This window comes from Odocoileus virginianus, unplaced genomic scaffold (genome assembly GCF_023699985.2).
Source record: "Odocoileus virginianus isolate 20LAN1187 ecotype Illinois unplaced genomic scaffold, Ovbor_1.2 Unplaced_Contig_4, whole genome shotgun sequence".
Classification (NCBI taxonomy): domain Eukaryota; kingdom Metazoa; phylum Chordata; class Mammalia; order Artiodactyla; family Cervidae; genus Odocoileus; species Odocoileus virginianus.
Window position 1 is genome coordinate 2,962,377 of NW_027224321.1, and position 16,189 is coordinate 2,978,565.

A 16,189-nucleotide genomic window follows, 5' to 3' on the forward strand; every position below is an offset into this window, starting at 1 on the left:
CATCACTTCATGGAAATAGATGGGGAAACAGTGGAAATAGTGAGAGACTTTATTTTCTTGGGCTCCAAAATCACAGCAGATGGTGACTGCAGGCATGAATATTAAAAGACGCTTGCTCCTTGGAAGAAAAGTTACGACCAACCTAGGCAGCATATTAAACGGCAGAGACATTACTTTACCGACAAATGCCCATCTAGTTAAGCAATGGTTTTTCCAGTAGTTATGTGAGAGTTGGACCATAAAGAAAGCTGAGCGCCAAAGAATTGATGCTTTTGAACTGTGGTGTTGGAGAAGTCTCTTGAGAGTCCCTTGGACTGCAAGGAGTCAAAACCAGTCAATCCTAAAGGTAATTGAAAGGTTGTTGCTGAACCACGAAAAGACGCCGGGATTCTTGGCCTCTGGAGGAGAAGAATTCAATCCAGGGCCAGAGACAAGGCTTGATCACTCAGAGCTTTTGTGTAATAAAGTTTTATTAAAGCATAAAGGAGATAGAGAAAGCTTCTGACAGACCTCAGAAGGAGATAGAAAGAGTACTCACTTGCTAGTGTTATCAATGGAGTTATATACTCTCCAATGAATCCGAAGAATGTCTGGAGGTTGTAAAGACCTCACCAGACCTACTCCCATAATATACATTCTAAGATAACAGAATTAGCCAGAATGTTTAATCCAGAGACTGTCCTCAGGCAGGATACATTATCATTATATAATCCTACAGAATGTAGAGGAAAAAAAGTTTGTCCTTTCTTCCTCCTTGAGAATTCCAGACCCCTCTCTTCTGGGGGAACCCTAGACTTCTTATCAACCTGCCCAGGAAATGACTGTCTCATAATCAACCCTGAATATTCACTGGAAGGACTGATGCTGAAACTGAAGCTCTAATACTTTGGCCACCTGATGCGAAGAACTGACTCATTTGAAAAGACCCTGATGCTGGGAAAGATTGAAGACAGGAAGAGAAGGGGACGACAGAGGATGAGATGGTTGGATGGCATCACCGACTCAAAGGACATGAGTTTGAGCAAGCTCCGAGAGTTGACGATGGACAGAGTCGAACACAACTCAACTGAATGGAACTGAATTTTTCGGTGTTCAGACGACCTACCCTTTGTTGTGAGACCTCTCTATAACCTGACTCCTCCCCGCCCTGCTCCTTAGAGCAGTTCTCTTGGGGCTACTTGAAAACACAACTCTAAACTTTTTAAGTTGCGGCAATTTTTTTAAGTCGGCGGAAGCAACGTCAAACGCTGGAGTTTAGGGATTTGCTGTGACTTTTATCATTTTTCAGAAGACTAACAATATCTGAACGTGTTTCTGAAAACCTCATTTCGGCTGCAGTGGCTGTGTGGGGAGGGCAGCACGGTTGGAAGTCCGGAGCATACTGCACCTTAGTGTTCGAAGGTCCAAGCCAGAGAAGCATCACCTGGATATAAAAACGTGCGGCCTGCAGGAGTGGAGCCCCGCGGGCAGAATTACAGCGCCTTCACTGCCATGGGAGGGCTGCTGAAGAAGCAGGTGTAGGCGGAACCAAAACCTAGTTTTAAATCTTTAAATTTGCAAGGTCTCAAAGTAAAGACTACGAAAAGTCTTCAGTTCAGTTCCAGTCGCTCAGTCGTGTCCGACTCTTTGCGACCCCATGGACTGCAGCACGCCAGGCCTCCCTGTCCATCACCAACTCCCGGAGTTTACTCAAACTCATGTCCATTGAGTCGGTGATGCCATCCAACCATCTCATCCTCTGTCATCCCCTTCTCCTCCTGCCTTCAATCTTTCCCAGCATCAGGATCTTTTCCAGTGAGTCAGTTCTTTGCATCAGGTGGCCAAAGGATTGGAGTTTCAGCTTCAGCATCAGTCCTTCCAATGAATACCCAGGACTGATTTCCTTTAGGATGGACTGGTTGGATCTCCTTGCAGTCCAAGGGACTCTCAAGAGTCTTCTCCCAACACCACAGCTCAAAAGCATCAGTCCTTCGGCGCTCAGCTTTCTTTACAGTCCAACTCTCACATCCATACATGACTACTGGAAAAACCATAGGAAAAGTCCTCAACTATGCACAGAACTCCTCCCGCCCAGGCTTTGCCTGTGTGCTGGGACAGCGGCTTCCCATAAGACCGGTCAGTCCTCCAGGGCACAGAGAGCGCTGGCTAGAGCGGCGGCGACCCCGCCCCCGTCGCAGCGACGTCTGATGACGCAGCGGAACCAACGAGGCGCTTGCGCAGGGACGCTTGGCGGCGCTCTCGGCTTTTACGTCATCGCGGGCGCGACGCCCCGAGGGACAGAGTGGGGCCCGGTTCTGCTGAGGAGGCGCGGCGGCGGGACCGGCCGGGAAAATGCCAGTGGCGGTGATGGCGGAAAGTTCCTTTAGTTTCAAAAAGTTGCTGGATCAGTGCGAGAACCAGGAGCTCGAGGTAGCTGTCCACCTGGCGGGGTCGCGAGGCCTCGGGCGGCCTCGGTCTCCAGGGTAACGGGGCCCGGGAGGGCGAGGGAGCTGACGTGAGGGGCTGGGGTGAGCCTCCGGGCCTGGTCCCCCCAGACTCGCCAGGAGCTTTTCGCTGTGTGTGTTCAGCTAGTGAGCCCGGAACCACTGTGCGTCTTTGCGCCTCACACCCTGCATACGCTTCTGTGCTGTACCAAACGCCCTTCCTCTGCGCTGTGGGGAGAGGTGTGGGTTTATTAAGACAGTAGTGCAGGCACAGGCACAGACGGAGGTGTGACCGCTGTAACCTTTGCTTGATTCAGAAAGCCCTTAGTTTCACGTTAGCACGGAAGCTTGCCGTTTGTCGTGTGTGTGTGTGTGTGTGTCGCTCAGTCGTGTCCGACTCTTTTGCGACCCCAGGAGTCCACAGGCTCCTCTGTCCATGGAATTCTCTGGGGAAGAATACTGGAGTGGGTTGCCATGCCCTTCTCCAGGGGATCTTCCCCACCCAAGGATCCATCCTGCCTCGTTCTCCGGCACTGCAGGCAGATTCTCTACTAGTCTCAGCCACCAGGGAAGCCCCTTGTTTTCCGAAGGACAGGTGAACCTTGTATCATGCAACTACTAAAGTAATAAGGTTTTTTTCCTAGAAAGGCACTTAACGGCATTTATAACCTTGATATAAAAAGTTAATTAACCAAAGGAGACAGCTGCCAGAGGCAGCAGCTCTCCAATAGACACTTTATAGATGTCATCTGAATGAACTGAAATTGAGTGAGAAGAATGTTTTTGTAACCCAGCTGTTTTGTAGCTCAGCTGATGTTCTTTTCTTTATTCTGTGTTTACTTAGATATTCAATGTATTTGATATAGTTCGAAGAATTAATCATATTGCTTTAGAAATCTGTCGAAAACACTTCTTTATAATAGTATAAGTAAGAATTTGAGAATTGGGAAGGGGATCACATTTAAATATTCTCGTGTGTATGAATACATAAAGGCCCAGACAGAGAAATCACAGCTGATGACAGACCTAAATTTAATCCTCTGGGTTTTAGTGTATGATTCTTCCCTAAGCTGTTTCTCCATCTGTAATAACAACTACTATAAAATATGCTTCAGTTCAGTATAGCTCAGTCGTGTCCAACTCTTTGCGACCTCATGAACCGGAGCACACCAGGCCTCCCTGTCCATCACCAACTCCCAGAGCCTACCCAAACTCATGTCCATTGAGTCGATGATGCCATCCAACCATCTCATCCTCTGTTGTCCCCTTCTCCTCCTGCCTTCAATCTTTCCCAGCATCAAGGTCTTTTCCAATGAGTCAGCTCTTCCCATCAGGTGGCCAAAGTATTGGAGTTTCAGCTTCAACATCAGTCTTTCCAATGAACACCCAGGACTGATCTCCTTCACCACAGTTCAAAAGCATCAATTCTTCGGTGCTCAGCTTTCTTTATAGTCCAACTCTCACATCCATACATGACCACTGGGAAAACCATAGCCTTGACTAGATGGACCTTTGTTGGCAATGTCTCTGCTTTTTAATATGCTGTCTAGGTTGGTCATAACTTTCCTTCCAAGGAGTAAGCGTCTTTTAATTTCATGGCTGCAGTCACCATCTGCAGTGATTTTGGAGCCCCCCAAAATAAAGTCAGCCACTGTTTCCACTGTTTCCCCATCTATTGTTGCCATGAAGTGATGGGACCGGATGCCATGATCTTAGTTTTCTGAATGTTGAGCTTTAAGCCAACTTTTTCACTCTCCTCTTTCACTTTCATCAAGAGGCTCTTTATTTCTTCACTTTCTGCCTCAAGGGTGGTGTCATTTGTATTTCTGAGGTTGTTGACATTTCTCCCAGCAATCTTGATTTCATGTGCTTCCTCCAGCCCAGCGTTTCTCATACTGTACTCTGCATATAAGTTAAAATAAGCATAAACTATGCTTACTCTTTAGATGAGTTAAGAAAATTCTTTTTAAAATACAAAAGAATAAATGAGGTTTATTTCTCTTTGATTTTTTTTGGCCTTTTAGGCTCCAGGAGGAATTGCTACACCCCCAGTGTATGGTCAGCTTCTAGCTTTGTATCTACTCCATAATGACATGTAAGTACCTTCTACCTAAAGCTAAGAGAAGCATCTTCCTCAGGAAATTATTCTTACATTTAAGTAGTATCACTGAAACACAGGTACAAGGAGCTGTGCCGCTTACTTCATATATTGAATCATGACTTAAGAAATTATGATTAGGCTGAGTTGTTTTAAAATACACTTGTTTTCTATATGCCTTCTAAGAGACATTCCAATTTGTTATGAGAAACTGCAGTGTCAGTAAATTCCTTTAAATCTATTGATCTTTTTTTCCTCTGGTTATAAAACCTATATATATATATATTTTTAAATCTCTGTTTACTTAACTTCACATGTAATCAGTAGACTAAGAGAAACTAAAAGGGAAAGTTGAGAAAGCCAAAAGGATTTTGTTATCAACATAAAACATTTCTTGAAAGGTTTTGTTTTTTAATTATTCCTAGTTCATGTTCGTTGAAGAAAAGTCAGAAGCAATAAGAGTCCCTTGTAGTGCTGCATCCCACCGATGGTTACTGTTAATTTGCTTTAAATTCCTCTAAACCTTTTCATTTTGTACCCTTTAAACTGAGGTTTTCATTACTCGTGTAGCATACAAATTATGTTTCCTGTTTTATAATGCTGTCGTCATATGCTTGTTGTCATGCAAGCTTCCAAACTCTTTAAAAAAAGAAAAAACTGCCTTGAAGTTTTGGTGCCTCTGTGCTCACTAATAGGAGGAGGGGTCATGATAAGCATGGTGTACTATGCGTATTGGCAGGAATGCTAGGACGTGGAAAGGGTAGGGATTTGTTTATTTTATATATGAATGAATTGTTTAGATAGTCCTAATAAGTCTTTATACTGTTGCCTCAATTTAAGATCTGAATTATTAAAAAGTTTACTAAAAATGGCAGAATGTTAGTTTGATAAAAATATTTCATGTCTTATCTGGAAAACCACTCCTACTGCCCCTGGACAAATTCAGGTAAAACTAAATTTCATTTTGTATTATATAGAGAATTTTAAAGTATACTTCTGTGTGTTTGCAATAGGATCTAAAATTTGAAATATTTACTGAGGTGTTTTTTTTTAATTGCTTGTTTTTTCTTGGGGGGATGTAAATTAGGAACAATGCAAGATATCTTTGGAAAAGAATACCACCTGCTATAAAATCTGTAAGTATGCTTCAGTATATCTTACTACTTTAGTGACACCATTCATTTTAAAAAGCAAAGTTTCTGTTTTCTTTTTCATGTGATTCACAAAACAGTTATTAAACTGCCTTTAAATTTTAAGAATAGATCTATAGATTCCTCTAATCTTAATTTCCCTTGGATGGAGTAAAAATCTGTGCTCAACTGCTTCCTATCAGGTTTCTTAACATACTTTATAAGTGTCACTTTACCTAACAAACAACCAAGTTAGTTTAGATGGAAGTTTGGGTTTTGTTTTATTATTTTCTTTTTAACTGATTTGTGCAGTTTTCTAAGTGTGGTTTATTTTGCAACTAATATTATTTACAAGAACACTCTAACAATAATAATTTTTCAGAGCATTTAGATTTTTTTTGGTAACTAGGATTTCTTGTTTTTCATGAGAGGGTAGATGAACTCACTTCCAAGATGGAAAGAAGTAAATTTTTGATTTTTGATGATCCACTGTGTCTCACATAAATGTAAAGTGAGTTTCTTGTACATTCACAAAACATTAACAAGAATTTACCTAAATCCCTTTAATTCATTATTGATATTCAGCAGCAGATCAGATTAGTATTTATACTCCTTTTCCTCCACATTCTATTAAGTAAGTTTGGAATGTTCCTCCAGTGTCATTGGCTTAAAAAAAGATAGAAATTATATGCATAGTTTCAGTGTTACTAGTGGAAATGCTATCCTTCTACATTCTATGACATCTTAGATTGAGAGTCTTTATTATTAGCCATTTTGCTATTATTTTTGCCCTTAGATTTGTGTATTTTATATACATGTATATATAGATGTTATGTGTTTTATATATTATATATATGAAATGTAAATAAAACATCTGTTAAGAAAGAGTGTTTCATATAACTCATTCCTAAATTAATATATGAAATATTTTTGGACTACTTTCTTGTGCCTTAATTTTTTAATAAAAATCCATATAAAACATGCCAATAAATTCTGTAGCACTAATCACCACGTTTAAAAACCTTTTTGAAAGTGATTGGGCTGAAACAGTGGTTACAGGTCTTAAACCCTGCATTATGTTTTAAACTTCAGTTGTTGGTATATGTGCAGAGTGAGTGTCCTCAAAGGCAGTGATCTTTCTTGCAGGCAAACTCTGAACTTGGGGCGATCTGGTCAGTTGGCCAGCGGATCTGGCAGAGGGACTTCCCCGGGATCTACAGCACCATCAATGCTCATCAGTGGTCTGAGGCCGTCCAGCCAATCATGGAAGCTCTCAGAGGTAGTGTTCCTCTGTGGACAAGAAACTAGACTAGATCTTTAGTGTTGGAGTAATTCAGTGTGTTTGAAAAATAGATATTCTCTGCCCAGTGAATTGGGGAAGTTTTCAGAATTCTTTTTTAAATTTGCTAAAAATTGTGTTTTGATTTCATGTCACTTGAGTTTGTATCAGCAGTTGAGGGCCTCATTGCCTCTTAATTCAACTCTCGATTGAAGTTGCTTATCAGTAAGAGATGATTTTTGCTACTGAATTGAAATTTTGTAATATTCCAGTAAGTTCAAGGGAATAAGATTTAAACCCCACGTATTTGAAAGTAGAGGCTGCTGTGGACTCTGTGAACCTCAGCCCTTCATGGGCTTTCTTCAGCTTCTGGATTTATGACTAATCAGTTTAGTACATAGATACTCAAACTTTTTTTTAACCCCCTTTTTTTTTTTTTTAATTACAAGTCTAATGCTGTATAGCACAACAGAACTTGCCCCTGCCCGGCTCTCTCTCTCCATTCTCCCACCCCCAGTGTTTGCTTCCACTCTGCTTGGTTCACTCTTTCATATATTGTTAAACTGTTACTTCATATTGTTACCTTGTTTCTCTGGTTAATTCCTGCCTTCATTATCCACTTTCTGCTCTGGAGGGTCATTGAGCAGGAATTCTTGAATACTGCTCATCACTCTGGCAAGGGATGTCGACTTTTCAGGGGAGCAGAAGGCAGAGATTGCCTCTGAAGTGTACCTCATTCTTGGTGTGGTAAAGCAGAACCGTGTGCATGACAAAACAGGAGAATAGGCTGCCCTGGTACAGTGGGGGTGACTTTGGGTATTCACCCAGGAAGTAACCTTGACGTCATTGCGTACGCCGTGAGAAACTCAGATCCAGGGCAAGACAGGGAGGGGGCTGAGGAAGTACATTCCCTGCCCTGCGGACCCACATTCACCCAGTACGCGAGCCCTGGGTGGCCAGCCTCCCTGGGATTTAAGGGCAGAGGTGGGTTGCAAAGGACAGCTGGCTCATCTTCCCCTCTGCCTCTAGCACTGGCATTGGCAGTTCCTGGTAGATCACAGGCACGTTGAAGTATTTGTTGAGCAACAGAATAAGCAATCTCACAGGGTCTCCCCAAGACTTTGTCCCGTGAAGAACTGCCAGCAGTACTAGGTGCCAGCTCAACGTGGTCCACCTTCCTGCTTGTCATTCTGATGCACGCCCTCCTGAGGCTGCGTATCTCATCGCTGGGGTCACCAGGGCCTGGTCTGGATGCAGATGTCAGGTTCATTTGTGCTGAGGGGTTAAAAGCAGCCTGAGGGTCTCGGCCTCTGACGGATGCTGTGGCTCTCGCGGCCTTTGTGTCTGCTGCCTTGTCCTTCCGCTCTGCCTTCCCCTGGATGTTTCTCTTCTGTCCACTCTGTTTTTCTCTTTCAGTCACATGGTATTCTTACTCTGTTCCTTTTTCAACTCTGAGAAATCTGACCAGAGTACTTGAACTTGAAAGTAAAAGTTTCTAAAATATGGAAGGCTTACCAAATGAATGTAGCTTTTGGTGTACACTTTTATTTTCCTCTTTCATTGTTGCCCTGGGTTCTTTTCCACTGAATGTCTGTAGCTTTCAATAGAAAAAGCTCCTTTATCTCTCAGCTGTGTTAGAAGTCTACTTTAAGATCATTTGCTGAAAGTTGGTAGCAAGGAAGGAGGGAATTGGAAGAGAAGCAAATAACAGCTCAGTGAAAGCTGGGGAGGCAGTCAGGCTCAGGGAGGAAGGAAGCAACAGGATTGACTCTCAGCGACATCTAAGGAAGAGGAGAGTCCAAAGGCTGCGGTCGGGCCCACTTGGGTTGGTGAGACCTTCCACAATCCTGTGCCCGGCACACCCTTCCTTAGAGGTGCCCTCCCTCGGGGGATGATAAGACATGAAAGCCCTCCTGTAGAGAAGTCCGGGATGACGGGGTGGGGAGGGGTGCAGTTCACACGATGGGTGGTAGAAGATTGCCTGTTAAGTAAGGGATGCTGTGAGATCAGAGAAGGGCAGAGATGGCAGTGAGTTCCAGTTCAGGGGAGAATAAATAGACCCAGGGAGAGAAGAGAGGAGGGTGGTTCAGACCACACAGTGACCTGAGCACAATGGTGAGAAGGTGCAGGCAGAACCTACAGGCTACTTTGAAGCAGAGGGTATCTGCGGGGGTTGGTGTGGCTGTTATCTGTCCCAGGAGTGGGGGGCAGGTTTTCTTATGTTCAGGGCTATCTTGTATGTATATGCTTGCCTATTAAATGTGAACAGTAAACTCCAGAATTCCTAGGCATGTTGAAATCACTTGGAGGAGCTTTTGTATTACTGAAGGATGGACTGAAGACAGGCTAGCTGGGCTCTACTTTCTACCATTCCTTTATCATCTGTGCTTCATTCCTGAATTACTTAATGTGGAAATTTAAGCCCGGGGGAGCCTGTGTGTGGTCTCTAGGGAGGAGGTTTTGTTGGAGTTGTTTGCAGCCCCTTCCTGTGGGGCTCTGGGCTCCACCTTGGGATTTGCACTTGAATGATGTCGAGTCAAGAGTTCAGAGCAGTTAGGAAGGAAGCAGTTAGAAGTTGAAAGTTAGGAAGGGCGCTCTGGGTATCTATCAGGTTTGTTCAGCAGCTCCCGGGTGTGGCCCTGTGTCAGAAACCCTGCTGAGAAAGGACCACTGATCTTGGGAGAAGGTAGTTTCCTCTCCATTCAGTCCAGTGTTTGTAAGTGGGATAAAGAGAAATTTTGAAACATACATCCCAAATACAAATGAAACTTACTTAGAGTTGGAGTCCTATCTATACTAACTTTTCTCCATCTTTGTCATTTTTGCTGTCACCTGAGATTGTATTTTTAGCCTGAGGTTTTTCCGTTCAGAGGAAGTATAAGAAATGCATGTTCCCTGGCAGTTCAGCTTCCTTTATGGCTCAACTGGTAAAGAATCCACCTGCAACGCAGGAGACCTCTGTTCCATCTCTGGGTTGGGAAGATGCCCTGGAGAAGGGAAAGGTTACACACTCCAGTATTCTGCCCTGGAGAATTCCATGAACTGTATAGTCCATGGGGTCGCAGAGTCAGACACCACTGAGTGACTGTCCCTTTACTTTCTTTGGTGGTTCAGTGGTGAAGAACCCACTGCCAATGCAGGAGCTGCAGGGGACACAGCTTCCCCCCTGGGTCGGGAAGGTCCCCTGGAGGAGGGCATGGCAACCCTCTCCAGTGTTCTTGCCTGGAGAATCCCATGGACAGAGGAGCCTGGCGGGCTGCAGTCTGTGGGGTTGAACAGAGTTGGACAGGACTGAATGATTTAGTGTGTACGCACGTGTTGATTCAGCAATATTTGAGCCCTTCTTACATGTTAGGTGCCTATAACTGTGGCTGTAAACGCAGAAGTCTTTAGGTTGATCTAGTTTCTCGTCAAATTTGGAGAACGGCTGTCATGTAATTTAATTGTGTGTTTCAAAACTGGCAGCTCTTGGTTCACTGTCTGCCAAACCTTTACTCCCACGACAGATGCAACCCGGAGACGAGCCTTCGCCCTGGTCTCCCAAGCCTACACCTCCATCATCGCCGATGATTTTGCAGCCTTTGTGGGACTTCCTGTGGAGGAGGCTGTGAAAGGTATTTGGGGCCTACTTTCTGCTTTCAAGGAAAATGGAATGTAAATCATAGGTCCGCAAGCCCTTACCTGAAGCCATTGGGACAGGACACGTTTTGGAATTCAGGTTGTGTGTGTTCTTTAGAAAGTTGATAGGAGACATACACCGCACAGCCCCCAGGCAGCCAGCACCTGGTGACCAAGCCCACTCATAGTTCCCGCAGAGCGCACATGTCCCCACAGTTGGCCTGAGGGGAGACTATACATAGATTTTTGGGCCTGCATCAAGTTTTGCCACCACATGAGTTAAAGAAAATTTTTTGATTCATAGAATTTTTTGGACTTCTGAGTGTGAATAAGAAATACTGAGTTTGTGTTTACCTGTAAAGTGCTTTTTACCAAAGATAGGCACCAATTAAAGATGTCTTAAAACAGGAGCTTTGTGAAGGAATGTGTTGCCATTTCAGTGAGGTTAAAAGTTGACTGTATCTTTTAGATGAACCCTTGTTGCGTTTGTTCACTCTGTTAATAACTCTTTCCTGCCTGAATCTCCTCACTGTTTGTGCAGTTACTTCTTAAGGCATCTGTGGTCTGGCCCCTGAATATTTTCTACTTGTGTCTCTAATGCCTCTGATCAGCTTCTGCTCTCTGCTGAACAGTGCGGAGCCCACCAAGGTGATGTCCAAGAAGGAAAAATTAGACCTGCTGTTGACTCATAGAGGGAGGGAAAAGCAAGGTGGTGAGAACAGCAGGTCATTGGAGGAAAGAGGCAGCGGATGAAGGTGTAGACTCAAGTGTTTGATGACATTCCCACCTCTGAGCCCCCGATTACATCATAGCTTTTACAGGTGGTAGAAAATGTGTGTGACACGGAGAAAAATTGAGGGTGTGCACATCATATGCTCTTAGATATGCTGGGTGGGTAACATTATATTCATAATTCTAAGCTTAAATTTCATTAACGTCTTTATATATTTTCCTTTGAAAATAAACATGGAGGTAGGGTTTGTTTTTTTAAGAAAGTAAGTTTTAATGGATTTGGACATGCAGAAACCCCTGTTTTACCCTTCCTTAATGAAGGCAGTCTCCTCCTCATATGCCTTTTCAACCCAGTTTTTCTTCACCATTTCTTACCAGTAACCTAGGTGTCTGCACCCCACTCTCACCCACTGGATTCCAGGTGTGCTTCTGCATTTTCATTTCTCAGGCCCTGACAAGTCTACCCTTGCCTGGCCAGGTTGCTGTAGAATATTAATACTGTAGGTATCTTGTGGCAGTGTTTAATTGTGTTGGGACATTTTGGATTCTCAGTCGAAACGTGGTCTCCATTAAGCACCACATATCATAAGTTTACGAGGCCTACCACAGTTATAGATGCACAAGTGGCAGGTTAATGAATGTCCTTGGAGTAAATCATACTGTTACTTATGCATACAGACATGTGTTTTGCCTCTTCTTTTGAAATTAATCCATGCTTTATTAATTATGGATTAAAATATATTAAAATTAATCCATAATAAATAATATATCCCAAAGTCCATACTCTTAACGACTGTCTGCCTGTGATCCTAGTCCACTTCTCCATGCTAGCTGTGCAACTAAGACAAGTTACTGGGATTCTCTGTGCTTCATGTTCCACATCGGCGCAGTTACGATGAGCTTTACAGAGCTGTCGGTGGTTGCATAACATGATCCCTGTAGGAGCGCCCAGCACAGTGCCTGCTGGCCTGCCTCTGTGTGGCGTCTGTATGCTGTTTTATCCTCACCGTCATCTTTGTTATTCCTGATGTCAGGATTAGAGTACTGTAGATGTCTTCGTTATGTCTCTTTTTAATCGTTTGATCTGGTTAATAGCATAATACATATAGAAAACTGGTAATTTTTTAGTGATTATGTCAGCCTGATAGAATAAAATGAGGCTTTCATGGGTGTTTCAGAAAGGTATTTCCCAAATAAGTTCCCAGGAGAATGCTGTCTCTAGGATACCTCTCTAGTGAAAATACATGTTACAGGTTCATCTACACATGTTGGACCTCCCATACAGGTAACATCATTGATACATTGTGGATCTTGTAAGTAGAGTTTCTGTTTTTAAAATACATTTCTGTGTTAAATACACAATTTAGGTATCCTCGAACAAGGCTGGCAAGCCGACTCCACCACAAGGATGGTCATGCCCAAGAAGCCAGGTAGGTGGAGCTGCTCGTCCACTGTGCAGCCCTGAACTCTTGAGACCACTGCAGGTTTTCAGTCACTGCCTGTGAATAATTTGATACAAAATTCTGCCATGCCAACGACATGAAAGTAACTCATGTAAAACACAGATATAGGGGTATGGACACTTAGGGCAGAAAGGATCTTAAAGATCATCTGGTTTTACTTTAGTTTTTTAGAATGTATTTTGTGCATTAGAATCTTGTGTATGTGTTTCCATAATCCTTATTACATCTTAATTTTTAGTAAGTATTAATTTCTCATCCTTTTATTTATGGGGCCATTTCTCACTGCTTATTTTTAATATCTAAACTGCTGCCTTCTAAAATGATACTTAAAATATTCAGAAATTCCCCCTTTCTCCTCATGCTATAAACATGTAGACTCTTCTCCTAAATAAGACTTTGAGTGGCTTTAACTTTCACAAAATTAAGTTATCTGGTCTGTTCAGGCCTTAAAAATTTGGCCTGTCCTCATAGTCTCCATCTGAATTCCTGGTCCCTGAGCCTTCCTGTCTGAAATGAGCCACTTTCCCTGCTGCTTACCAGGAATGTCCTTTTCTGCCATGGCTTTAGAGCTGAGCTCCATGCCTGTCTGCATAAACGCTCGGATCGGCTCCATCCCAGATTTCCACCTGCTCTGAATTCCTATTGTTCAGATGCTGTTGACCCCACGGTAAGGAAGTAGACAAACCGCCATGTGCTCGGCCCTTGAGGTCGAGGGGTCAGACAAGGGCCCAGCCAATCTAGGTGGTGAGAGAACGCTGCTATAGTAAAAAGACCAGTGTGTTCAGGTGGAGCATGATTGCTGTTTCTCTCTGAGAAGTGAACAACTGGGATGCCAGTGCATTAGAAATGCCCTGTTCCGTGTGAAGGCTTTGGACAAGGCTTCTGTAACCAGGCTGTGCGTTTTGTTCAGTTGCAGGGGCCCTGGATGTTTCCTTTAACAGGTTTATTCCTGTATCAGGTATGTATGTTCATATGCTCATTTAAAAAGTATTTCGTTACTTTTGTCTCTTGTTTTTGTAGTATTTCTTTTTGTTAGCTCTCATCTGTAGACACAGAGGTTAAATCCTAACATGGTATTTATAGTACTCCATCTAGTCACAAGGATGCACAGTGGGGTCCCCTGTAGCTTCCCTCGAGGCAGTGGCCCCTCCTGGTGTCACATTGGGCAGGCCTGATGGAGCCCCTCGCCAGCCCTGACTCAGACTTGGCCCAGGCCGACATGAGAGAGCTAAGCTTTTTGAAAAACGGATCCTCTGTGGGTTTTCTGTTCACTGACAATTTAATATTTTGTGTGGTAAGCACTGGGTGATTATTAAATTAATGTCATATGGGGAGGGGTCTTTCCAAGAAGAGCCGTGTTCTCTTGGGAGAGGTGTTGCCTGTTAAAAGTGTTTCTAACCTTCACATAGAAACTTCAGTAACAACAGAACCAAACATGCCTTTATTCCCAGTTTGGGAAAATACTCAGAGAAGTTGAGGCTCCTTGGCTTGTTTTTTTTTTTTTTTAATGTCCAAGATGAAGGCAAATCTAAGAAAGTTTCCTTTTTGGTAAATAACAGGCATTGGAGGGGGTCAGTGCAGAGCCACGGCTTTGTGACCCTGGTGACTGACTGTGTTTCTCTCTAATATGCAGAGCCTGCCCCTGTTCCACCCATCCCCAACGAGCAGCAGTTAGCCAGACTCACCGATTACGTGGCTTTCCTCGAAAACTGACCTTTCCGAGTTCAAGATCCACCTTCAGAAGCCTGAATGCTGACAAGTAGAGAAATGTAAAATTTTTATTTTCAATTTTATTGAATGGATGAAGCACCTCGGCATACTTTACTGAGTATGTGATAAAATACATATATAATATCAAGTATATTATATATATTTTGTCCTTAAAACATGCTGAATGGCTGTTAAAACAGTTCTCATCTTGCAACGTTTGACAGTTTGGACGGAGCCCGTCAGTATTATGCAGTCAGTTTATATTTCCTAGTGACTCGTGAAATGCAGCCCTCCCGCTCCTGTAGAACAGTGGTTGTCAAGCGCTTTTCCTGCCCCAGCGCACGCTGCGTCCCCTCCCATCTGCACCGTAGGTTAATAGCTGCCGTGGCGCATTGGGGTGTGAGGAGGACACCCCAGAGGCAGCGTCTGCATTGCTGGGGATGGTAATTCACACCCTCTTTGGAGAACATGCTCTTTTCCTCCGCCCACCTGAGGCTCACAAATACAGAAAGCTGAGCCCGAGCTGAGGAACAAGACCATTTCCCTGGTAAACCAGTTTGCTTTAGACTTTTTTCTGAGAGCGTGAGTATATTCATTGCTGGCGGTGGAGGGCTTGCCTTGAATATGCGACTTATTTAAGACATTCGTTAGAAGTATGAAGTTGTAATATTTCCTTTCAGAAGAAGGGAGACGTCAGTGTGGAACGCATTGTTGGGGAAAGAAGCTTATTATGTGATACACTTTGTACCACTAGTCTGCAGTCTATCGGCTGCTTATGTTTACCCCTTGGGTCAAGTTCTGCCCATGGGAGAAATACTGAACAAGTCTTTCATTTTTTTGTGTGTGACAGCCCTCTGAATATTTGAAGTTGTGTATTTTATCTTCAGGTTAAATCCACCCCCTAGTTCATTTATTCTGCATTTGTTCAATAAATATTTAATTGAATTCTTCAGCTGTTTTACTGAAGGTAGTTTCTAGAGGTTTCACTATCCTGTCTTCCTGTGGATGCGTTCTAGTTTGTCATTGTCTCTATTAAAGTAACATTTCCTAATTAAATAGACATGACCTATATAGTGGTAGTGACATGACTCATGTTTTCTTCATTTGAAGTATACGTCACTGGCTATTTCAGCTGCTGTTAACATTTAAATGTTAATGTTAAAATTAAATGTTCGTGGTTACTGTAAATACCTTTTAAATTAAGATTTTGCTGTGCTGGGCTTCAGTGATCGTGAAAGACTAGGCGTAGCAAGGTGCCTTTCAGTACAGAGTAAATGGTTAGTAACACTGCAGCTGGAGGGTGAGAGAAGCTGCTGAGATTGAGGCCCTTAGAGAAGAGGCAGCTGCCCGAGAGAGTGGTAGGCCCATGTCTGCAGAGCCAGAGAGGCCAGGCGCTGACTGGAACCCAGGGAGGAGACGGGATGAGGAGGAGGGCAACACCTGAGGCGCTGGCCCGGAGCTTTCCACAACTGCCGAAGAAATCACGCCACAGATTCAGAAAGCTCAGAAAACCCCACACAGGGTAAATACAAAAAGTCACACCCCGAGACATCCTAGTAAAAGCACTGAAAACCGAAAAGAAAACATTAAAAGCACGAGGGTGGGGGGAGGGAGGACTTTTCTTTCAAAGAAGCAACAGTAAAGCTTAAGTGTCAAAGAAATCATAACTGCTGTTACAAGAGGTGCTTCTAAAACTTTCACTCTTCTGTGGTGTTAAATTTTAAAACTGGGGAAAG

At 43.4% G+C, this 16,189-nt stretch overlaps 1 protein-coding gene across 1 annotated transcript; it reads left to right on the forward strand.

Annotated features, from left to right (window-relative positions):
- The first annotated feature begins 2,239 nt into the window (after window positions 1-2,239).
- COPS8 (COP9 signalosome subunit 8) lies at window positions 2,240-15,524 on the forward strand. Its single transcript, XM_020868879.2, has 8 exons — window positions 2,240-2,409; window positions 4,448-4,518; window positions 5,609-5,657; window positions 6,798-6,930; window positions 10,437-10,544; window positions 12,648-12,710; window positions 13,654-13,701; window positions 14,377-15,524. Exons 1-8 carry the CDS (start codon window positions 2,332-2,334, stop codon window positions 14,454-14,456), a joined length of 630 nt encoding a protein of 209 aa, XP_020724538.1. The 5' UTR covers window positions 2,240-2,331; the 3' UTR covers window positions 14,457-15,524.
- The last annotated feature ends 665 nt before the right edge of the window (window positions 15,525-16,189 follow it).